The sequence below is a fragment of the Bidens hawaiensis genome, unplaced genomic scaffold, assembly GCF_021521415.1.
Source record: "Bidens hawaiensis isolate Kalapana, Puna unplaced genomic scaffold, B.hawaiensis_p1.1 tig00013493_1, whole genome shotgun sequence".
NCBI classification, from domain to species: domain Eukaryota; kingdom Viridiplantae; phylum Streptophyta; class Magnoliopsida; order Asterales; family Asteraceae; genus Bidens; species Bidens hawaiensis.
In genome coordinates, this window is record NW_027492143.1 from 126481 (window position 1) to 152577 (window position 26097).

At 35.6% G+C, this 26097-nt stretch overlaps 2 protein-coding genes across 2 annotated transcripts in view; both read left to right on the forward strand.

Annotated features, from left to right (window-relative positions):
- LOC143544179 (disease resistance protein L6-like) overlaps positions 1 to 26097 on the forward strand; it is a 304085-nt gene that overhangs the window by 105415 nt on the left and 172573 nt on the right. The gene's annotated exons all lie outside the window — the stretch shown is intronic.
- Positions 17759 to 25511, forward strand: LOC143544175 (putative sucrose-phosphate synthase 1). Its single transcript, XM_077036328.1, has 13 exons — positions 17759 to 17985; positions 19093 to 19182; positions 20004 to 20245; positions 20331 to 20394; positions 20662 to 21360; positions 21690 to 21806; positions 21884 to 22015; positions 22098 to 22274; positions 22559 to 22612; positions 22714 to 22776; positions 23140 to 24027; positions 24111 to 24238; positions 24998 to 25511. The coding sequence occupies exons 1-13, from the start codon at positions 17806 to 17808 to the stop codon at positions 25275 to 25277; spliced, it is 3114 nt and encodes a 1037-aa protein (XP_076892443.1). The 5' UTR covers positions 17759 to 17805; the 3' UTR covers positions 25278 to 25511.

A 26097-nucleotide genomic window follows, 5' to 3' on the forward strand; every position in this document is an offset into this window, starting at 1 on the left:
GAAACAATTCGGGTTTTTGGGTATTTGCAAAAATACCCGACCCACCAATAAAACCAATTGATATAACCGGTTAGAAACGAGGGTTTGCGTCTGAGTAAGTTAGAAATCGATATAAAAAACACGATCCGTGCCCAAAACAACACGAGTCGTGGTCAACCAAAAGTCAAACATCAAAGGATATGAACCAGAAGCAGCAGCACGGTACCATGCTTCTGAAAGCACGCCGTCGTGCTTTGCTCTCTGTTTCAGAAAATTGAAAATTTTTCATAAGTTTTGACTAATTCAAGTGTAAAATTGCAGATGGCCGAGTATGGGGAAGAGTTTCATGCATTCCTAGTCTTCGGAAACCGGAAGACAAGGGACCGATCTGCAAACGAAAGATTAACTTACCTCAATAACAGATATCCTGAAGCTCACTTCCATGCATGCGAAGAAATCCTCAGACAAGTTAACCAATGGGACCGCTATCAGAACATTGTCATGGGACCTTGGAGATGGGTTTTTAGCCAAACGGGGGATTCAGTGACAGAACTTACAAAGGAGTTCCTAGCCTCATTCAACATGAAGAAGAAAAAGTTTGACATGTGGGATACCAAGGCAATCGAGTTTCGATGTGGGGGTGTTTGGCATACAACTGTCACCCAACTGGGAGTTGATTTGGGTATTTACACGGCCGAGGAAACTGACACAAACATCTGGTTCGAGGCCAAAACAACCTTTACAGATGAGGGTGAAGATGATGAAGCTAAAGCAGGTGCCATTAGGGAAGAAGCTTGGGAACAATTGAGTTATGGAACAACAAGGTATAGGCCAAGCGTCTCTAAAAGTACAGCACTGCGTGACCCGCTCATGAGGTACATCCACCGTTTGCTGAGTCATACCGTCACAGCTCGAGGACAGAGCGAAGGGGTTGTCAACCTAAAGGATCTTTGGGCATTGTATTGCATGAAGAACGAAATACCATGCAATATCACTATGCTATTCTGCAAGCTTTTCATGTCAAATGCCACTGCCCGAGGAAATTCCCCAATATTCGGTGGTCCCTGGATCTACAACCTCTACAGGGCCTATGGTGCAGACACAGAAGGAACCCCAAGCCCAGACTCGATAGCTCTCAACCTTGATTACTGTGAGAGCATGCAGATGGTTCAGCAAATCAGCCCGGGTGTGTGGAGATTTTGTGACAAGAACAACCAGGTTTGGGACCCAGAAGACCCATCAGAGATGATGATACATGATGTGCATGAGAGACGACAATCACCGCCCAGACAACAACGCCGCCGAACTTACCATCAGAGAGGAGGCCCATCTTCATCAGGGGCCGGCCCCAGTTCGTCACACGATAGCCGATACTCTTTCGAGGGTATTTATGGACTTATTGATCAGTTCTCAGCTAACACTACCGCCTCATTTAACAGGATTATAGAGCAGATGGCTGCATCAGATGCACAGCGAGCAGCCGAATATGCAGAGACGAGGCGAGAGATTGATCGTTTGGGCCATCGCATGGACAGGCAGTGGGGACCATTTGACCCGGACACGGGTAATTGATGACTGGCGGCACTGGTAGGTAGGGCACGGGTTGGTAGTATTTTTTGAACTTATTATGTGTGTTTTGAACAATTTACTTTTCGTCGTACTTGTTTGTTTGTTTTTTATGTTGGTTTGGATATTTTTATGGCCGTGGGTGCCAAAGACATTATGCTAGGTACTAATTTAGCCCGACAGGGCAAGGGATGGATGATTCCATACCCAATTTTTAGCAGTTTATGCTTGGTTGTTTGTGGTTGTTTGCAGTTTTACATTATACAGGTACAAAAACAGGAAAACGGACAAATACAGGGGACGCTCTGTCGAAATTTCGTTAACTCGTGGGGAAGTAACTCTCCATTTTTACCCAAGATACTTAATTAGAATTTTTATTGTTGCATGAATCTTGTCACATTGAGAACAATATGAGATTCAAGTGTGGGGAGGGGAATTACTTGACTAATTGTTTGTCCAACTAATTATAAAAATTCTTTAAAACAAATATTTTTGCAGCAAACAAAGATTACTTGAAAACCTAAAAAGAAAACCAAGAAAATTTTTTGTAAACAACCAATCATTACATAAAAGTGAAAAAGTAAGAAGAAGTTTTGTAATATTAAGAATAAATTTATGCAAAATATGGCGCTAATACCCAATTCCTCCGTTACTGTGAGATAAACCTCATGCCATATAAATATTTTTTCGAAAGCTTTGAGTGAGTCATATGTTTCATGTGATTTAAAACTTGTCGCAATTATTCATTTCAAGACCGCCTGAAGCGTTGTATAAAGAAGAAGGTAATATCTACAAAATTCCATCAAACCCATTATCAAATTACAAAACCCAAAAATCTTATCACCTTATCCACTTTCACCGATAAAATACAATACTGGTCTTTTACCGGCAGACCCTAAAGAACTGGAAATGCATTCTTTCGACTTCAACTTCCTTTGCTGCATACACTTCACGAAACCTAGGTTGCCTCCAAAACTTAGGGAGAGAATCTTTCTCTTTCGCAATGAGGTGAGGAAAAAGTGTCGCCAAAACGAACAAAGGCCACCATTTTGTGGAATTTCCAAAAACGCAATGAAGAGAAGAGCAAAAAGATATGAACGATGTTTAGGTTGCAGAAACTGGTCCCACGACGGAAGATGTAGAAAAAGTCAAACTCAGTCTCAGCATGAATATACCAAGCTAATGAGGGTGGGGGCTATTAGGCTCAAAGCCGATTTATGAGTTGGAAGTTATATTCAGAACAGGATTGAGGAAGAATTGATCCACATCCTCGATAAAACCGGTCTTGACGATCTGACCTTAAAAGAGTCATTAGGTATATAGTTAAAAAAAAAACGAAGACGAAGAAGAAAGGAGCTTACCTATGAAGACATCTCAAACTCCCGATGAACTTGTTGGAGATTTGAACTTGTTACAAGCATTTGAAGTCCTGAAGCTCATAAGAAGAAAGGTGGAGATTTGAACTTGTTACAAGCTTATTTATCACATGTTGCATTTTGGCTAAGAGTGTTCACATACATACATCACAGGTATGATCAGATATAAAACCGAGTGTGAGTGAACATTGTGAGAACATGACGTTTTGCATAAACGGAAGCTCATAAAAACAAAAGTTCTCTCTTTTTTATCACTAACATAAAGATTGGTTATTTTGTTTTGTCTTCTTGGAGCTCACTTAAGGATGGCTATAATCTAAATTTGTTGTTTTTAGAGGATATTTATAAGACGATTGAGGACAAGCAATGTTCAAGTGTGGGGATGTTTGATGTACATAGAAATATACATCTTTTCGGCATCAAATAATCTCTAAAAACTGCAATTTCTATCTAATAACATAGCATAAAAGGCTACTTATCATAATAAAACATAATTTCAGGTGAAACCAAACCCCAAACGAAGAAACAAGCAAAAAGACGAAGAAAAACAGAAAAAAAAACACAGGAAAACAAAGAAACACGCCCCCATGTCTCAAGAAACACGCCCCTATGCTTCTGACACAAGAAAAGACAAAATCTGAGAACAAAAGCACGGGACCGTGCTCAGCATGCACGGGGCCATGGACGGGAATGCAGAAAAGACAAAGAAGAATTGAGCACATGTCACTAAAAACCACAGGGCCGTGCCTGCTAACCACGGGGCCGTTGCCACCTCACACAAAAGACAAAACAAATCTGGCACATGTCATAAAAATGCACGGGGGCGTGCTCATCAAGCACGGGGTCGTGCCTCATCATCCAGATTGCCTATAAATAGTGGCTCATGTTGCATTCATTTGGTGCGCCTTGAAAAGAATTCTCTCCGGTTTTCACTTATAAAAACACACACTAACACTCACCTTGAAGATCTAGTGAAGAGTTTGAAGGTTTGGAGGTCATCACCACTAATCATCATCATCAACCATCATCACCATCATTAAGAAGAAGGATTCATCTACATTTAGTTAGATTGTTTCAAGTTTAATCATGTATTTGTTATTATCAATCATCTTAATGTTTATCATCATGCTCATTATGAGCTAAACTCATTTTACCATCTAAAATCTATGAAGAAGCTTTGTTTTACTTGATAATTAATCAAGACATGTGATGTAGTCTAGTAAAGTACATGGTTATATTACAATTATCTTTTTATGACAAATGTTTCACCATCTTAAATCACTAATTCAAAGTTGGTGGTTGTCAATCTCATTGGCAATCGTTCATGATCGATTCATGTTCTTGAAAGATAGAAATACTTTGATACATTATCGAAACATGGATCCTTATATTGTACTTAGAAATGATGAGATATAAGTTATGGTGTATTTTTCTAAACCTTGGTAATCCAAAAATGGCTCTGCTTAGGATATCAAATTAGCTAAAGAAACCACATGTTAACGGAATGTGTAATTATAACCTACTTAAATCAACCAAGGGGAGGTTGTGTGATGAACTACAACCATCCGAAGTTGTTAGAATTGGTATTCGAGAAATTGAAGTCAATCCTAATCTTTCTACTTTATGAAACTACTTGCCAAATTAAATTGACATCATTGAGATGGTATGACATTAGGAAAGGGTGGACTTTAAAATGCGCATATCATCTCCTTAGTGCCAAAGATGCTCACTTAAGGTTTAAGGAGCTATCTATCATATATTACTACGGCAAGTTTATCACATGTCTACATATTAATTATCAATGCTGAAATGGAGTGAATTCTTGATCCTAGATGGTAACCTTCGCATAATTGAACAACTCGTTTAGAATTTCTGATCTTGGTCACCTATATATTATATATAAGTATTTACATTTTATAAAAAGTTCAAAAATTAACCCCAAAATGACTAAAACCTCCGATTAAAGTAAAACAACGATTTATTATTAGAAATATTTGTGTCCACGGATCGATACTTGATTCTTATCAATACTATTCTACATATACGATAGGTACACTCGTCAATTTCAGGTTAACTCCGTTAATCCAAACTCCGTCAATCCAAACTCCGTCAATTCAAACTTAAGATCACTTGATCTATAATGCACATCTCATTACATTTAAACTAGGGTTTTAAATGACGCTTGACAATCACTACACATGTCGTCTTTCGGGATTTCACCGAAACGCAAACGAGTTGACGCAAACCATTGGTGAATAAACGACAAACATTAAAACAATAATTATTTGATAATTATGTGTTAGGCTTATGTGTTATTTGATAATATTGTGTAGAACATTAACTCAAGATGCAAAAAGCTACTTTATGCTAGAAAAGTAATAACTAAAAGTTGAGGGACCTTTGTGTAACATATTATTATTAAATAATATTAACAAAACCCTAACTCCCTCCCTCTCCCTACAACCCGATCGGCCCCCTCCCTCACACCCCCTTGCGACGGCAGCCATCACCACCACCATATCACTTCCGTTTTGGCCTTGTTTTTCATAATCGGAGCATCCCGCACTTGTTTCTAGGCATCTCTCACCTTCCTCTTGCTCGTTTCTGCGTTTTTAAGGTATAAAAATAAAACCCTAATTTTGTAAATCATGTGTTAAGTGTTCATATGCTTTGTTTGATTTGATGATGCTTGATTATGCTTCGGTTATTGATTTAGATGATCATGTGTGATTTTGAACGGTGAAAGATTGTTAGATCATTGATTGTTCGTAAACCCTAGAGGGTTTACTACTGATTTTTATGGATAATTATGTTTATTGCATGATTGGAGATATGTCGTATGCTTAGGATGCATGCTAGACGATTGTTTGTGCTTGCTGAGTTTTGACAGCAGAGATAGTTAAACTTGAACGACATGTTACTTGTTAAATATAAAACCAAACTGGACTATTTATGAGTCTAAAAGGTAGTATTCTGAGTCTAGTTTTCAGAAAACCCAACCACGCCTGATTTGGAGGTGTTTTGGTTGCTCAAACAATTTAAATGTGATCAAAGGTCAAAACTAGTACTGGACAGATTGTAAGTTATGTTTAGACAACTGTAACTGAATTTTAATGTGGTAATTGGTCGATATTGTTAACGTTACAGTGTACTAGGTTGAGTCTAGTTTCTATAAAGTCCAAGTTTGTAATTTTTGGACGGGTAAAAGTTAACTTTTATTATTTTACAAAACTGAAGTGCAAGTCTGAATTGTGAGACCTGCTGTTAGGCTGTTTTGTAATTATCATATCTCATGAACTACAAGACCAAATGGGTTGGTTCCACTTCTGGAAGTTAACATGTTGAGTTAATAACCTAAACCAATTGGTCTTGCATTAATTGGAATTACCATTTAACAGGAATAACAAATATCATTCTGTTGCGCATGATTCTGACTGTTGTGAGTTTACTGTAATGTTTTGACCATTGTGAGAAATCTATGTGGAATAAAAATACAATAAAAATAGTTCTGGAAACCTAACTCATGTGTTCTTTTGTGACGATTTTTGGTGAATTAATTGATATGTTATGATCTGTTAAATAGAGTAATCTTTCAAGTAGAAATCTGTCTTGAGAAAACTAGCTGCTGAACTATATGAAAATACATGGAACATGCTTGTTGTTAGATAGTTGCTATGTTTTTGACTAAATTGCCCTTGTGGGGAATGATTGCTAGTAATGTACAATATTAATACTTGAAACGTAAGTAGTTGCTCACACCTGTAACGTATCACCAATGTGTTTGTTAAGTCACACACAATTCACAAACGAAACACGAAACGTGTCTTATGTATAGGTATTATGTGCCGAGTCTAGAGACTCAATAATAGTTCCAACACTTAGAAAATCTCATTCTTGTTTTAGAACGCTAGTGAGGATTTTCTGTGACGCGCATCTCTTGGTTGACTTGTTTTTGAATTCTTCGCAAACAGTGAGTTTCACGTTCCCCTTTTACTCTTTTAAACGCTTTTTACTTGGGGGAGATAACATACTCCAAAACGCTTTAGATTTTGTTATTAGTTATATATCACTTGTAAAGGCTAAGTGGCAAACGAACCAACTAAAGTCCTTCATAACATCGAACCGGTTAATATTTGTATAATAGCGAGTCATTGTTGAGTAGTACTACTGGGTTTGACAAACCCCACCAAACTCTAAACTCGACTGGAGGTCGAGTGGGTGTAATCTTGGCTAACACATTTTCCATGGTCGTGGTAGACATGGTGGCAAGGCAATTGATAAACAGTCAGCTTCGGTGTCGAACACTTAGTAATACTTGTTGTATAGGCTAGCTACCTATCGATATATAATTGACTTAACATTATCTGGTAACGCAAACGCAAACGCAAAACGTAAACGCAAACGCTTTATTTATATAAACTTGTGAACTCACCAACCCCGTGTTGACACTTTTAGTATGTTATTCTCAGGTAGCCGAGGCGGGCGGGCGGTATAGGAACATGCATTACATTGAACTCTATCGTTTTTGCAAACTTGTTTTTAAACTGTTATTAACTGGGTTTTAAGTCGTCCTGCGTGACGCAACACTTGGTTTATGATTTTACGCTTCCGCACTTATTTACACTTAAATGTTTTCGTGGTTTGAAAACTTTACTTATGGTGTTTGATTATAACTAATGATTCCGATCCTGTTAGTTCACACCCTCTGACGGTAAAACTCCGTTAGTGGATTTTGAGGGTGTGACAGTCAAGTTTTCAAAAAGCCATGGGGACGTGACTAAATTTAAGTACTGCTTACCATCCCCAAACTGATGGCCAAAGTGAACGCACAATTCAAACCCTAGAAGATAGGCTTCATGCTTGCGTTATTGATTTAGGAGGAAGCTGGGATACCCATCTTGCCTTGATGGAATTCTCGTACAACAACAGTTATCATACGAATATCCAAGCAACACCATTTGAAGCATTATATGGACGTAAGTGTAGGACACCTGTATGCTGGTCTGAAACAGGTGATAGTCAGTTATCAGGACCCGAGATTGTTCAAAGAACCACCGATCAAATAATACAAATCCGTGAACGATTGAAAACGGCAAGGGATAGGCAAAAGAGTTATGCGGACATTCGCCGCAAGCCATTAGAATTCAAAGAAGGCGACAAAGTGTTATTGAAAGTATCGCCTTGGAAAGGTGTAGTAAGATTTGGAAAGAAAGGAAAATTGAGTCCACGATTTGTCAGACCATTCAAGATACTCGAAAGAATTGGACCAGTTGCATACCGACTGGAATTACCTAATGAAATGAAAGGTATTCACGACGTGTTCCACGTATCCAATCTACGCAAGTGTTTAGCCGACGAAACCCTAGCAATGCCATTGAAAGATGTCAAGATCAACGAAAAGCTTAAGTTTGTAGAAAAGCCGATTCAGATAGAAGATAGCATGATTAAATTTCTCAAACACAAACGACTTAAACTTGTGAAAGTCAAATGGGATTCAAGACGAGGACCCGAGTATACGTGGGAGCTCGAGTCTGAAATGAAGAAAAAGTATCCCTATCTATTCCAATAAATCTCGAGGACGAGATTATTCAAAAGGTGGGGAGGACGTAACACCACGTCTCAAACCCTATAAGTTTTAGTTTAAAAATACTAACTTAGAAAGTATAGGGACCAAAAATGTACATTTTGAAAATATGAACTCATCGCGATACGCGACGGGGTAAGTCTTAACCCATCGCGTAGCGCGATGGACTTGATGAATCACCGGACACGCGTCCAACCACGTGTCAACACGTGCACGATATGACAGGCCACGTGTCACCACCGCATAAGGCGGCGTCTTTTGCGGCGCCGCGGTACGCGATAGGGTACAAGGAACCCATCGCGTACCGTGATGGGGTCCAAAAACGGCTATAAAAGGGGAGGACGGGTATGAGCTCCATTAATCCCAAACTCACCTCCATTTACACACACTTAACCTCGTAAGGTGTGCCCCTTTGCTGTAACAAGCCGACGTGCTGTTTTCTCGTGATTCATGCAAGGAACGAAGTCATAATCGAGTAGCAAGCATATAATCAAGTAGATCAAGATCCTGTCTTTCTCTTATTATCAATCTAAGTTCTCGTTTAAGGTAGGAGTTATGTTTAAGTTATTTACATTATAGCTTAGACTATCAAACGAGGCTATGGCCTTTAACCTTGATCATATTTTATAAACAATCTCATTCGCAGTCAAGTTTTCATAAACGTTACTTCATGATGAAGTAATGTCAAACAAAAAATATATTTTGACGGGCATGTAGTAACTGGAAGGGGGATATCACTAGTAGTAAGTTTCTTGCCTAAGGAAAAGTAATTCGTACAAATCCCAATCAACCGAGGGACCCGTTTACTTACCAACGTGTTAAAACCTATTAGGCCAAAGCATGTTATATCAAACGTCACATAAAACAAGTGTTTTCATTCACATGCAAAGATAAACGATTTCAAGGTTAAGCTTACAATCATAGCTTAATCATCATTCAAAATGTTTATACAAACCTAGTTTGTATATAGGTTAATATCATTCACAATCAATCAATCAATCACTCAAGGTTTTCAACATCGACGGTACAGGTGAATACGTTAACCTTTTCAATCAGTCAAAACATATTTATACTCAATGAGACGAACGGGTGTTTGTCTTAACGAGTCAATCAATGTCTACATGAGATCATGTGATCTCTAAAAACGTTATAATACAAAGTAGAGAATAAATCAACTCAGACCGAATACGCATGTGTATGGATCCAGACATAACTGTTAAAGCCCAATCAATCAAACAAAGGCAATGAAGCCGCGAGCTTAAACGGTCATGACCAGTTCTCAGTTCATGGCCGTTTGGCTCGGGGAATACCGTTATGTGTGTAGGGCAGTGGTACATACACCGGAAGTAGTAATGCTTCCACTGAGTTTGTCAAGAAAACTATGTTTGTATTGTAATCGTCATTCAAAATGTTTTATCGAGTCATACGTGTTCACCAGCATATAGCTGACGTATTTTTCCAACCCATTGCAGGTAATTAAGCATTAGTAACATTAGCAAGGATTGGAGTCTTATGAAGATAGAAGCGCGTACAAGATGGCTCCGTTTTTAATAAACAAATCCTTGTATTATGAAACATATATTTTGTAAACTATACTTGGGTGTTTAATTCCCAAGTAAATTTTCAATGTAAATTAATATTATATTCAACATAAAGTCTTCCGCTAAAATTAACCCATAAACTCTAATATATTTACAAAATAGACACCAACTTGTGGTCACACGCCTAGGCCTTAAGTCAGGGTGTGACACCTACGCTCAGTATGAAGACTCGGTCATGAATCTATGATCCAGCCATTGTACACATTCTTCTTAGCAACAAAACATCCTTATTATGTGTAGTCGAGACTACTTGGCGACAATGACAAGTTCACGATAAATGAAATATCAAGTGGCAAAGCGAAATATTGATAAATGTCATAGCATGATGAAAAAACACCTGATTGACTCTTGCAAAATTTAAACAAAGTTTTATAAAAAATAATCTTCCTATAAGTTTAAATGAAACTTTCTAAAACTAAGAGTTCTCAAAATACCACAGTTCGAAAAAAAAAAAGAGTTCTCAAAATACCTCTAACGTATTTAACTATAACAAAACTATAATGTTTACAAAATAAATTGAAGACTTTCAGAATTTTTATAAATCAAGGTGAGTTATTTTTATTTTTCCAAAAAAATTGCTATATGAAAGGGAATCTTATCTAAATATTAGTTTTAAAAAGAAAAGAAAACTATTTCTATAAGAAAAAGTGTGTTTCTTTTCGTGAAAAAAAAATTCAAGTTTACAAAATTTTACATGATGAAATAACTTAATTTGACATAAATCCGAAACATGTCCATTACAAGTTGCTTATCATTTTTTTTGAACGGCCAACTAAGTAACGCCGGGTACCCCGTACGCGGCCCCCATTGGCTAAAGGTAGTCCGAGCCGGCCATTAGTCCGGACGGACGGAGCCCCTAGCGGTCCACCTGTTGAGAGATTCACCGGATAAAACCCGACCTCCACGCTCGCCAAACTGTTTTGTGAGACGACAAAACTGTGAATTTAAATTTAATAGATTTGTTTTACTCTTAGCAATGCATCTCAATTAACCAAATCGAATATTCTAAAGCGAGAAGAACATATTAACTTATTCTCATGTCAGAGGTTAATCGCATGAGACCCCTCCTACGGTGAGCTAACGGTTGTTCATCTTAGCAGAAACCGTTCAAGCCATCAAGATCAAGAGTTGTCTAAACCATCTTTGATCTAATAATTGTTGTAGCAACAATGTTAGACTGACAATAACAAGACAAATTAAGTATATAGCACTAAGATTTTCCTTAGAAAAAATTGATTAAAAAAAGGAAAAAAAATACATCTTTGGGCCTGTTTGCCTAACTCAAATGGACTGCCCAACTAACAAAGAAGTGATTGTTTTTTTTCGGGTGTATATGAATATGAAGATGTAAAGTTTAAAAGATAGAAGTTCAAAGGTGAAAAAAACTCCAGTTCAGGTTTTGTAACCGGGTTGTTAGGAAACAATCCGAATAGTAGTTTTCAAATCGGATTGTTACCCTATGCGCTGAAACCAGCTCTAATCCGATCAAACCTGACCTGAACAGGTCAAAACCCTTTTTTAAACACGGTTTAAAGTCAGGCAAGCCTGATCCTTTCAAACCGATTCTATATCAAACCGGTTTTGACTTTTGTGCATTCAAACTGGAACCGGTTCCGAACCGAACCATTTGCCAAATAAAGGAAAATGCACACCTCTATTTTCATCTCTTCAGGAAGAAATGGGCTTGAACACTAGCTATTGGGCCTGCCACTCATTTTAATAGAGATGATTCTAATAATTTATGTTTGTTATCATACTCCTCCATCCCTGGTAAACAGTTAAGTGAGTTACCCTTTTGTTAAGAGTGCAATTGCCTTTCAAAAGAAAACACACAAAAAAACAAAAAAAAAACTTAGAAGTGTCATTAGTGAATGGCTAATATGAATTATTATCAGATAGTTTGAATAATTAAAATGCAAGTGAAATTTTACTAATATATTTGACCTTATCATAACTGGAAAATGAGAGGTGTAAGGCAAGCTAGTAGTTATTAGTGAGATAAGCGTCTTGGCTTCTTAAGAACTCGAAATAAATTTAAATCAAACGGTCTGACCTATGCTTAAGCTTAACTTGGAACTTGGTTAATAAACAGTTAATTATAGACAATGTATAATAACTAAAATATTCAATGCGAACAAACGTCTTTTTATATAATATTAACTAACAAATATGAAGAGTAGAGTTATATGAATTCATGTGAGGTGTGAAATAAGCTCTTGTTGTTTAATAAAGATGTATGCATAATAAGCGGGATGAAGTTGGGATTTATCGAACTTAGGGTTCATCTCGATCACATTACTAGTTAAATTTTAAAAACAGTTTGTCGATTTTGGTGAACCAATAAGTTTTAAGATTGAAATTTCTGGGTATCTAGTTGTTAATAGTTTCCGTCAGTGTGATTTCTCATTGGCATGAAAGTTAAAGACAAAAGTGTTGAATATATGTAATTTTTCGAGAGGTAAGCTAAAAAACAATGCTAGCAGATACATAAGTCAAATTTTCAATTAATAATGCTTGCAAACAAATAAACGTGTTTTCAACTAATAAACAAACATAACCCGTACAACCCAAATTAAATCCCCCCCCCCCTTTTTGGCAAATTAATACCGTAAATAACATAATTACAAATAGAAGCATATATAAAATAACTAAATATAAACTATAAATGTGATATTTAATTCGCTTTTAATAAAGAAAAAAAAATACTCGGTTAGTTTAAATTTTGGCATAAAACATTAAGTATTTTTTTTTTATTATTAAAGTATGTGAGTTGAATAAGTTAATTCTCAAAACCCGTCACATAAGCTGAACACGAGCCTTCTAGCTAAACGCCTAAACACATTTGCGATTTTGATTAAAACGAAGGCTCGAATATCCACGACTACCTTGTTAAATTCCTATTATATCATAAATTTACATATGAGAGATCATTTATGCTATCATTCATAAACCCTAAATTAACATTAGTTTAAAGTTTGATTAGTAAATATCATAAAAATAATGTGGTATGTCGTGGGCAATCTTAAGATAAAATAGGTCTTATATTGTTCTTTGACCCAACTACTAAAAACTATTTTCTGTTTCAAAATTATTATTATTGGCCCAAATCGGTGATGAATAGTTTCTGAGCAACTAATATAATAAATAATTTATCATAGAAATAAAAAGAGAATATTCTTGGGATCATAATTGAAATTCGAAAAGGAGTCCGATAAGACCTTTTGTTTCTAAGGTGAGGTCACTCTCATATACTCATGACCCAACCACATATATTATTTTACTTTTATAACTACCACTTAATAAAATCCGGTCATTTGAGGAAACCTAATTGTAAAATGCGATCTCATAAGCCCGTAATAGCAGACAGCATTGGATAGCACAAGTCTACCATCTTCCGTTCCTGAAAAACCCGTCGCCTAAAGGCCCAATGCGACAATACTCGGTTGGGATCGTATTCAAACTTGAGACATTGCGATCTCCGACCTAAATCTTCACAAATTTGTTTTGGGAAAACTAAAGTTATATTTAAAATTTGTAAAAAGTTGTGATATTTTTTAAAATTTGTTCATGGAAAGTGACAACTTCGTTTTTGTAGTTTAATATGTAACTTTATAACAATTTAATCCATAATTCTTGTGTAGTTTGATACACGATCTTTTTTAGACATGTTAGGATATATCATAATTACACCCTTTCCGTTAATGACTATTTTTAATTGAATATGATTTAGTAGTGTGTATGTGTGTGTTTGTTATTGGATTACTTATAAAAACATAAAAAATATATCCTTCTGGAGTTCTTGTAAAGGGAGAATAATATAATGTATTATTTATAAAATTATAATTAGAATAATAATAAAGAATATAATAGAGTTCTTTTAGGACACGTAATATAAGTAGAAAGAATAAAATATGAAAAGACAAACACGTAATAATTATTATATAGTATACATATATTCACTCCACTGATACAGATGTTATTACTTTTAAGTTATGTTTTAACTTTATTCGTACATATAATCATGCATTTAAATTTTAATATGGCCCCCATTGTCTTTAATCATGTGAATCTTTACGCTTTTTTCTTCCTAAAAATTAATTATTTAAAAAAAATGATTGATTAATTAAATCAGAAGTGACTATTTTTAAGTTAATACCCATTACGTTAAAAAGGTTATCAAATTACTTGAAATACCTTAGCTCTCAATACTGATATATCTGCTATTAGGACGAATTCATGTAACAATTATCCATATAGTTATAATGGAAGTTTACAAATTACAATAAAGAATTATAACAATTTCAAAAATAATGTAGGGGAATTAGTAATATATTATCTGAAATTCTGAATTATGTTGTTGCTCCACTCAAAGCTAGCTCAATAATTCAAAAGAAAAAAACATGTACCAAACATTTTGTTTGTATGGAAAACGACGAGTAAAACCTAAATAAAAAAATTTCAAACCGAAATAAAAACAAAATGATATTACTTGTAACTAACCTATGTTTTGTACCCTTCTATTTCATGAGCAGATTAGGTGTTTGGGGTGGAGCTCGGGTTGGGGTCGACTTGATTAGGATAGCTTGGCTACACAGGCGCCAACATTTCGGGTAGGGTTATCAGGTATTTAGGTATAACAATCGGTATGATAAAGCCGATAAGAGAGGGGACAGAGAGAATAAATGCACGAGTTCTCAACCAATAAAAAAATACTTTTTATTTATTTTTCTTTAATCTTACATATTTCGTTTTTAAATCTTTAAACATCTACGATAAATCTTCCGACACTCAATTTTTGGCATATAATTTCTTAATTGGTCGATTGCTCTTTATATTCTCCATACACCCTTAATGCACTTCAAATTAAGTGTAGTTGGTACCACCTATTGCCACATCACCTTCATGGGGGGCGATACACACCATTACACAATAAGGGAGATGAGCTACCAAGGAGGAATGCGATATTGCAATGACGTTTATGTTCTTAAGTTAACGAGGGAACAAAAAGAACGAACAATCTTTCCTTCCCTTTATCTTCTTTTCCCTTCAGTTCACTTTATTCTAAATCCTTCCAATTTGGAAGGAAATTAATCCCATTCATTTTACTCAATATTCTCCTTCCTTTTCTTTTTTTTTTCTTAAGTAAAACTTGGGAACACAAATTTTCTTCTTTCACTTATTTTCTTTCTTTAAATGAAGCTCAAGAACACAATCTTTCATTTTTTCTCCTTTTTTTCTTTCCTTCCTTAAATGAAGCTCAGAAACACTGAAGCTCAGAAACACATACATTTTTTTCATCACTCTTTTTTCTTCCTTAAATAAAATTTGAGGAAACAACGTGAAACTCAAGAATACATGTAATACGTGGTACCACGACTTTTTTCAAACCAATCACCCACTTATTCTTATTTTTAAAATGAATAACTTAGGGCTGTTTGTTTTTCCTCAAAACCTCTTCCTGACCACTTTGTCTGCGCCCACGCAGATCACGCGCAGACGTTGTGGTATGCAGTGTGTTTGCTTTTCCGAAGTCATTTCATTAAAAACCTCTGCGCGTCCTCTTCTCCTGAAGTGTGTTGTTCATGTTACTTCTCACCACTTATCCCCCTCTTCTTCTTTTTTTCCTTCATCTCCTTCATCAGACACACTCCAAAGTCCAAACCCCAACCATCTTTTCTCCTCTCCAACCTCCACTCCACTGTTGCCGCAACCACCGCACTCCTCCACCCCCGTAACCGCCGCCGGCGCTCCACTCCTCCACCGCCGCCGCTCCAACTAGTCAATAATTGGGTCGGTGCCCACCGTCGGGTTACTGCCAATGCTTATTTTGCTAATAGAGTAACAGGTAGAGAAGTAAACAGGAGAAGAAGTTGTAAAAAAAGCGTTTATTTCGATTTTGCAGCCACCGTAGAAAGCAATCGGAGAAAACGAATGGGGCTAATTGGTAAACGAAGAAGATGAAGAGTTAAATAAAAACCAATATATAATTCTTTATTTTGTATATAGCGGTTTTCATTATTATTGATGTTCACTGATAATTAGGAACAACCAATTTAAAGCTATTATATTAAATTTTATTATAAAAGTGGTACATAAATTTAAGTTATTTCTTACAACTTTTATATTGTTTTACTTTTATAATTAAATTGATTCTACGATAAAATATGTAAGATTTCGTTAATTTATTTAATAGTTTTATTTACATATTAATTTTTAATAGAAATTGAGTTGTAGAAACTGATTTGTTGAATTCTTATTAGTTTTTAGAAATTGATTGGCAGTCTGCAGACGTTAAAAAACAAACAGTCTTTTTCTTACAGACTACAGATGTTTGGTCCACCTCTTCTTATAGATGTTTGCAAATGTGGTCCGCAGACTGCAGATATTTTACCTCTGAAAAAACAAACAGCACCTTAGTTAACCTTTACATACATTTATTTGTTTACTTAGTTAAAGTGGTGAAGTGGTAATGAAGAGAGTTGGTATTTCATATGACTCAGGTTTGATTCCTACTCCCATTATTTACACGGTGCACGTTCCCAAGTTTCACTTAATGATAAGATGGAAAGAAAATAAATGGAAAGATTGAGATGGCCATGTCATGAGTTTCATTTAAAGAGATAAATGAAAAGATTGGAGATATATGTGTTCCCAAGCTTTATTAAAGGAAAGAAAAAGAAAAGTATAAGAAAAGAATAACAAGAGAATATAAGAGTAAAATGAAGGTAGTTGGTTTCTTTTCAATTTGAAAAAAATTGGAAGGAAAGAAAGCGCGGGAAGAAAGAAAGAGAAAAGAAAGAAAAGGAAAAACCTTCACTTTCTTTCGTTTCTCTCGTCAGCGAGACTCGGAAACACAACGTTAGTTTTAGATGTACCATGATGATGATGAAGACTAGACGAGTATGTGACTAGTTACCAAACAAGGTTTATCTCACCACACTGTCGTGCATCAAGGCAAGTGTTCACGGACAATGGCCTTAGGTAAGAGTTTCCCCACGATTGAAAGATGAATATATCACAATATAGTAAATTTTAATCAGCAACACATTTGAACAATTTGTTAACCTTTAAAATTAAAAACCCCTCGTGACAATGACACTGACATGACATGACGGTTTTTTAATATGTTTTTATATCAATATAATAATGTTATAGGGGAAGGTTCTTGTGCATTTTAATCTTAACATGAGAACGTAGAAAATAATAATAATTTATAAAAAAATGAGAACGTAAGAAACAATACTAACTACAATACCAATGTACATAAACAATGATTTATAATAACAAAGAAAAAAACCTAAAAAATACAACAAAATAATCAAAATCAATAACAAAATAATAACAGCATATACCAACAAACACTTATAACAGCAAAAGAAAAAATCTAATAATTACAACATAATATAAATCAGCAAATACTTATAACGTCTCATAATCGAAAACTAGCAAATACGAACAAAAAATAACAACAAACACCTATAAAAATAAACCTAATAATAACAATAAATTATTTTATTTTCATGTTAAGAATAAAATGTATTTTTAATATTATAATATAATAAAAACAAGCGGTTTTTCTGTTGTTCTCGTATCTGTACTAGTACATGCATCTAATTCTCTCTCTCTTGTCATATTATCAACATCATAATATCACAAATTTCGCCATAAATCTCTCTCCACACCACCAATCTCCAATCGAATGGCGGGAAACGATTGGATCAACAGTTACTTGGAGGCGATTCTCGACGTAGGCCCTGGGCTCGACGATGCCAAGTCATCCTTGCTGCTCCGTGAACGCGGCCGGTTCAGTCCGACTCGATACTTCGTTGATAATGTTATTGGATTTGATGAGACCGATTTGCACCGGTCCTGGGTTAAAGTAAGTCAGATTCATTAGGTTTTGATTGAATTGAGCTGAGTTCAGTTTCGGTAATCGGCGTTTAGGTTATGAATTGAATTAAATTGAATCGGATTGAGTTTATTTGAATGACTGGATTCGTTAATTATGTGTGAATTTTGATTGATGGAATTGAATTGAATTGAGTTCAATTGATTGTTTGATTCAGTAATTTGTGATTAACAGTGTGTGAATTGAAGTGTTGAATTGTTAGGTTTTGATTGAATTGAATCGAATCAAAGTGTTAAGTGTATTTAGTTTGGTTGATTTTGTGTGTGTTGAGGTGTTTGGTTATGATTTGAAGTTTGATTGACTGAATAGAAATTTAATTGACTTCATTTTAATTGTTGATTGATTGTACAGAATTGTATTGAGTTCAATTTAATTCTTCGATTTATCATTTTTATGATTAATTAGTTATGTGTGAATTGAAGTGTTGAGTTTTTAGGTTATGATTTGGAGTTTTGATTGATTGAATTAAATTGAATTGAGTTCGGTTTTTAGTTAATCTGTGTGAATTGAAGTGCGGTTTGTTAATTGCATCGGATCGAATTGAGTTGAGTTCGATTGATATTGTGTGAATTGAACTGTTGAATTGTTAGGTTATGATTTGAGTTCTGACTGATTGAATGGAGTATGGTTTTGATTAATTTGTATGTATAGTGTTGAGTTGTTAGGTTATGATTTGAGTTCTGATTGATTGAATAGAATTGATTTGAGTTTAATTTAGTTGTTCGACTCATCAGTTTGTTATTAATCTGCGTGTATCAATTGAATCATATCGAAGTTTGTTCGGTTGAATTGTTTGATATATCAATTCTCGATTAACAGTGTGTGTGTTGAACTATTGAATTGTTAGATTATGATTTGACTTTTGATTGAATTGAATTGAGTTGTTGTTAGGTTATGATTTTAACTTTGATTGATTGAATCGAATATAATTGACTTCAATTTCGATTAATCTGTGTTTGTTGAATTGTTGTGTTATGATTTCAACTTTGATCGATCGAATGGAGTTTAATTAAATTTTATGTTTTTGATGTAAAAGTATTTGATTTGTTTTACTAATATATGTTGTTGAAATTAAAGGCACAAGCGACGAGGAGTCCTCAAGAGAGGAACACCAGGCTTGAGAATATGTGCTGGAGGATTTGGAATTTAGCTCGTCAGAAAAAGCAGGTTTGTATATTATTTAATTTGTGTTGTTGTTAATTGTTAATTTCTATTCAATTTTGTATTTTAAGCAATTAGGTTTTGATTCTGTTAATTTTGAAAAACAAGGTTTAATTTGATTTCTGAACTGTTTTGTGTTTCATCACGGAGAAAGAAATACATTTAGACTTGTAATTTATATTGTTTGATGAAGTTTCTAAATAAAAGAACTTTAATGTGAAGATTAAATTGGGGTAATTGTACTTAAAACACGAGTGAAATTGTCTTAAAACAATCTTGCTACATTAGGCCATGGGTCATTTGTTGTATGCATGGTGAATTGACTGTTTTAAGTAGGGGTGTGTGTGGTCAGTTTCTGCCGGTTTTTGGCACAAAAGTCAAACCGAACCGTTCAGTTTAACTTTTTGTGGTTCTCGGTTTTCACAATGGATTTGGGTTGGCTTATAATTATATCGTTCTCGGTTTTCACAATGGATTTGGGTTGGTTTATAATTATATCGATTTTACCATTTGGGACCAAAAAAGGTGCAAAATATTATATTTGAGTCTGGCCTAATTTTTTTGTTAATTAATAATTAACTGATTATTTCACATTTGGTTCTAAATTTTTTGGGCTACACAGTTTATTAATTTCTTATAAATTTTTTTTTTCTGTTTGATTTGGTTAGGTCCAAACCGGAAAAAATGATTTTTTAAAAGCATAAAACCAGATCGTTGTTTTTTATTGGGTTGGGTTAAGTCGGTTATTCCGGTCACGATTTGGTCATTTCGTTTTCATGCACACCCCTAGTTTTAAGCTCTATTAATGCTGAAACTTTGTTTATCAGCTAGAGAATGAGGAAGCTAGTAGAGAAGCCAAACGCCGTATGGAGCGTGAAAAAGGTAGGCGTTTGGCAGTTGCTGACATGTCAGAAGATTTATCAGAAGGGGAAAAAGGGGAGCCAGTTAGTGACGTGTCTGCTCACGGTGATAGCCACAAAGGTCGGTTGCCTAGAATGAGCTCAATTGATGCCATGGAAGCATGGGCTAATCAACAAAAGGGGAAAAAACTGTATATTGTATTAATAAGGTAAAAGACTCTTAACCAGTTGTAACTTTGAGCAATTTAGAATTATAATGATACAAATTATCCATAACTTGTTCTTTTGGTGCAGCCTTCATGGGTTAATACGTGGTGAAAATATGGAGCTTGGTCGTGATTCTGATACAGGTGGTCAGGTATTTTTTAACAAACGTGTAAAGTATACAAAATTAGCTAAATCATCGAACAAGTCAAACAGGTCAAACGGGTGACTTTTAACCATTTTTTTCTCAAAGATTTTGATTATCATTGTGATAATATTTTTTTAACGATAATTTAATCAATAGTTGTCTATAATATCTTTTTTGATATGCGAGAAAAAATGAATGCTGGTCAAGTTTTTTATTTGTTTATTTTCTTCATTTCGAGGTTAAGTTTTTTACTTGTTTACTTTTTATTTCCAGGTTAAGTATGTTGTAGAACTTGCAAGAGCTTTAGCTTCAATGCCAGGTGTCTATCGAGTTGATTTACTTACAAGACAAGTAGCCTGCCCCGAAGTAGACTGGAGTTACGGGGAACCAACAGAGATGTTATCTCCACATAATTCTGATGCTATGCCAGATGAAGTTGGAGAAAGCAGCGGCGCTTACATAATCCGTATTCCATTCGGGCCAAAAGACAAATATATCCCTAAAGAGCTTCTTTGGCCTCACATCCCTGAATTTGTTGACGGTGCACTTAGCCACATAATACAAATGTCTAAAGTTTTAGGTGAGCAACTTGGTGGTGGACACCCAGTCTGGCCCGTTGCCATTCACGGTCATTATGCAGATGCTGGTGACTCAGCAGCCCGGTTATCTGGAGCATTAAACGTACCCATGCTTTTCACGGGCCACTCACTTGGTCGAGATAAGTTGGAACAACTTTTGAGACAAGGAAGATTAACTAAAGATGAAATTAATGCTACATATAAAATCATGCGTAGGATCGAGGCTGAAGAATTGAGTCTTGATTCTTCTGAGGTTGTTATAACTAGCACCAGACAAGAAATTGATGAACAGTGGCGGTTGTATGATGGGTTTGACCCGGTTTTGGAGAAGAAACTTCGGGCTAGGATCAGGCGTAATGTGAGCTGTTATGGCAGGTTCATGCCTCGCATGGTTGTAAGTTCCAAATATACCCCTATGTTCTGCTTAGCGTTTCAAGCCTTTCTAGAGGTGGCACATTTGGGCGGGCAGGACCGGTTTGGCAGTGGGTCAAAATGGGTAGACTTTTGTATGGTATATTAATACAAGTAGTTAGTGTGTTAAAGTAAATTGAAAAGATTATATTATTTCGGTAATAATCTATTTTTTTGAATAAAATGTTTTGGAAGGTTTTATGCTAGCTTTCTCGATTATACCCGATAGACCCTTTAGATATTATATATAACCCAAATCGGTCATTTAATCTTTTAATTAATTACATAATTAATCATTTTATTTACGGGCAGGTAATTCCTCCGGGAATGGAGTTCAATCATATTGTCCCACATGATGGTGATATGGATGGTGAAACGGAAGGAGGAGAAGACCATCCGCCTACTCCTGACCCACCTATCTGGGCTGAGGTCTTTTTCAATTTTTAAAAAAACTATTTCAACCTTAAAAGTCACCCATTTTGCAGTTTTTAAATATCTTTTTGCAGATAATGCGATTCTTCACCAACCCACGAAAGCCCATGATACTCGCTCTTGCTAGGCCCGATCCTAAAAAGAACCTTACGACTTTGGTCAAAGCATGCGGGGAGTGTCGTCCTTTAAGGGAGCTTGCTAATCTTGTATGTTCAGATTACTCTTTTTATGCAGTTATGATTAGATTATTTTTATTATTAAGTTACATTTTTAACTAAATTTTTGCAGACATTAATAATGGGTAACCGAGATAACATTGACGAGATGTCAAGCACAAGTGCATCGATGCTTCTTTCAATTATTAAATTGATTGATAAATATGATCTTTATGGTCAAGTGGCATATCCTAAACATCATAAGCAGAGTGAAGTCCCTGACATCTATCGTCTAGCTGCCAAGACCAAGGTAATTTTTGAATAACTTCATGTTGTATTTGGCTTTGATAGCTGACAACTGATAATAACGGGCATGTAGAGGGGGAAAATTGGGTGGGTCGGGTAATGGATCATGCTGAAACGGTTCGGGCTTGGGCTGACCCACATACACTTTTTGTTCCCTTTTCAAAAATATTACGAAAATTGAATATGGTTACAAAAAATTTATTGCTAAAGTAATAACCTGTTTTCATTATTTAACCAGTCAATGGTTTTTTTGTGTGTTAAAAATAACTTTGCTTAATTTTTTGGCAGGGTGTTTTCATTAATCCGGCTTTCATAGAGCCATTTGGACTCACTTTGATTGAGGTGAATTTTTTTTTCCTCCTTGTCATATTAGATTTTTCATTAAACAGGTTGCCTACTTGGTATAATGTCATTATCCCGACTCATGAGATTTTATTCTACAGGCTGCAGCTCATGGGTTACCAATGGTTGCCACAAAAAATGGAGGCCCTGTGGATATTCATCGGGTTAGTTTTATTCATTTTCTTTACAATTTATTTAAGATTACATGTTTGAAGATGGACGGAAGGTGGATAACGGGTCAAACTCTTTCTTTAGCACAGGTCAAAATGAGCTGGCCGGGTTGGCCCGCAAACACTATTGTTCAGTTTGAAAAAGATTATAATTTGCTAATTATGTTTACAAAAACTTTATTATTGCAATAATAAAGTGTACGTTGAATAAAACGATCTAGAAGGTTTGTATGCAATAAAAAGTACCTTAGGTGACTTCAACCTGTTTGACCCGTTGATCAGTCCTCATTTAGCAAAACCTTTTTATTTTAGCCATTTGAGATAAGTCAAGTAAAACTGATGATGTCATCATTGCAGGTACTTGACAATGGTTTGCTTATTGATCCACATGATCAACAATCAATTGCAGACGCATTATTAAAACTCGTGGCAGATAAGCAACTTTGGGCCAAATGCCGGGCGAACGGGCTAAGAAACATTCATCTATTCTCATGGACCGAACATTGCAAAACTTACCTTTCAAGAATCGCCGGCTGTAAACCGAGGCATCCCGGGTGGCTAAAAAACGATGACGATGATGATGAAAATTCCGAATCTGACTCACCAAATGATTCCTTAAGAGACATGCAAGATATATCTCTTAATTTAAAATTCTCAATTGGATCTGAAGATCAAACCAATAAATTAGAAAATGCTGTTTCGTCATATTCAAAAAATGCCGGGAAAAATACACACAAGACAGTTTCAGGTGATAAAAACGAGCAACTTAAATTCCCGGCTATAAGGAGAAGAACGCACGTTTTTGTTATCGCGATCGATGGTGACGATATCGAGACACTTTTTGAAAACATTGAAAAAATATTTAAATCGGTAGAAGACGAGAAAAGTGAGGGGTCGATCGGGTTTATATTAGCGACGTCTTTACAAATGGCTCAAATTCACTCGCTTTTGGTGTCTAAATCGGTGAATCCTTCGGTTTTCGATGCATATATTTGTAATAGTGGGGCTGATCTTTATTATTCGTCTTCGCATTCAGAAGATAACCCCTTTGTGTTTGATTTATATTATCATTCACATATTGAGTACCGTTGGGGCGGTGAAGGGCTGAGGAAGACTTTGGTGAAATGGGCTTCTTCTATAATTGACAAAAAGGCTGAAAATAAAAATGAAGAGCATGTTGTAACTGAAGATGAAGAAGTTTCAACCAATTACTGTTATGCTTTTAATATTAACAAGCCCGGATTGGTTAGTCCTGTTTAAATGTGTTTTGAGGTTAGTTTTTTAATGTTAGCGTACTATATTTCTTATTTTAGTGGTTATTTTTGTAGGTTCCTCCTGTTAAGGAGCTTCGGAAGTTAATGAGGATTCAAGCTCTTCGTTGTCACGCTATTTATTGCCAAAATGGGAAAAAGATAAATGTGATTCCAGTGTCGGCATCTCGTTCTCAAGCTCTCAGGTCCTTGACATTTTCTTGTTTTTGCATTTTCTTTATAAATAGTATTAAATTTAGGTGCAAAGCATCCAGATCTTGATGTCCCTTCTAGTCTACAGTCTAAAAAAAGATAGGATTAAATTCTGCTTTTGGTCCTTGTAAGGAAATATGTCGATTGGCTAGAACTCCGGAAGGGCTAAAAGAGTATCTTTTTGCATATAACTCCTAAATATCTTTATTAGAAGTTGGATTATTGTTGTAATAACACCGCAGATTTTCAAAAAAGCATCGCGTTAGTTATTATAAAGTTTTTTTAAATGAAAGATAAAAGTGTTTGGGGGTCATCAACCCAATAAGACAGACAAAAAAATTAGCTGTTTTAACACTAATTTTGAATTTTTGATCATATTTATAGCATTAATTATACAAAATTTTGAGAGGAGACAAAAAAGTGTCTGCACCTCTGCGGGTCAACCTAACCTAGGTTAAAAAAGTTACCCTTTTCCGACCCAAACCCGTTTAAAATGCTACTATCTAATCCCCCATCTTGCCGCCACTAACCATATAATTAATACAAGTTTCTTTTAACTGTAGATGAAAAAGTGTTGCGGTTTAACTAACCCATCTAAAAGTTACCATTTCTGACCCAAACTTGTTTAAAATCTTACCTGATTCGCCCATCTAGCAAATAATAACCGTTATCGGGCTTGCTATCAAAAAGTTAAGTATGGTGTTTTGAAATTTCTCTTTCGGTCTAGTCAACTTTTAACCCTTTTCTTTCAGATATTTGTATCTCCGATGGGGCATGGATTTATCAAAGGTGGTGGTTTTCGTCGGTGAAAGTGGGGATACCGACTACGAAGGCTTTCTAGGCGGCGTTCACAAATCAGTTATACTGAAGGGAGTTGGCGGAGGCGCCACCAATCCGTTGCATGCTAACAGAGTCTACCCGCTTTCTGATGTTACACCTACTGAAAGCACCAATATCATTCACACACCCGAAGAATGTAGTGCTGCTGATATCCGTGCTTCATTGGGAAAGCTTGGAGTCCTCAAGGCATAAGTTAATTACATTATTACCCCTCTCGTTTGACAATTGGGCCCGGGATGATCATTCCATTCCCGGTGAAATGTTTTTTCTTTTGTAATTTTATATTTTTTTCTTTGTTTTTGCTGTGCATTCAATCTGCATTTGCATGAATAACTAGTTGGTGAAACTAGTTCGAAAAGTACGATATTCTGTACAGAAGTTATATAAATGAGGGTATTGTGTTTTTCGATTGTGAGCACATGTCTTAGTCGGGAGTGTATAAATGGGCGGGTTTTAGCAGGCTAAGCAACGAGCCAATTAACAATGTAGATGAGTGACATTAGAGTTTAGCGTGTAAGGTAACAACTAACAAGTCAAAATGGGTGTGGTAGCGGGTTAAAACGGACATACTTGTAACACCTTTTGTCCAACTCATAAATTTTGTTGTTAAAAGTAGAACAAAACAATATATGAGATGCATGGGAGACGAGTCGTTTATTATTTATTAACTAATTTATGTACATTTTTTTATAAGAATCAACATGCTTGTCCTAACGATAATGTCTGTGGTAAGGAGATGAGAAAGTATTGTGAAGGTCTGGGATCAACCCTGGTATCACCCGATTTACTCTGGGAAACTTTATTGCAAAGATTGGTCGGTGGGGGACACCCAATAAAAAAAAGCCGGGTTTGGGAGACATTTGGTAAATGGTTAATGATAATAGTAAAGGCTACGTTTGACATTCAAATTATTCCCAACTAACGGGATTTGTGGTTGTATTGAGTTGAAAATACTATAATTGCTATCTAGTTTTACTGCACGACATGCCGACATGTGAACTCAAAGACCTCA

What these genes read in the sequence shown, in the direction of transcription:
- LOC143544175 (XM_077036328.1), top strand. Translation starts at nt 17,806, where the DNA reads ATGGCGGGAAACGATTGGATCAACAGTTACTTGGAGGCGATTCTCGAC. An exon ending in TAGCTCGTCAGAAAAAGCAG is followed by an intron (nt 19,183 to 20,003) that starts GTTTGTATATTA and finishes TTTGTTTATCAG; the next exon opens with CTAGAGAATGAGGAAGCTAG. An exon ending in GTCTAGCTGCCAAGACCAAG is followed by an intron (nt 22,275 to 22,558) that starts GTAATTTTTGAA and finishes ATTTTTTGGCAG; the next exon opens with GGTGTTTTCATTAATCCGGC.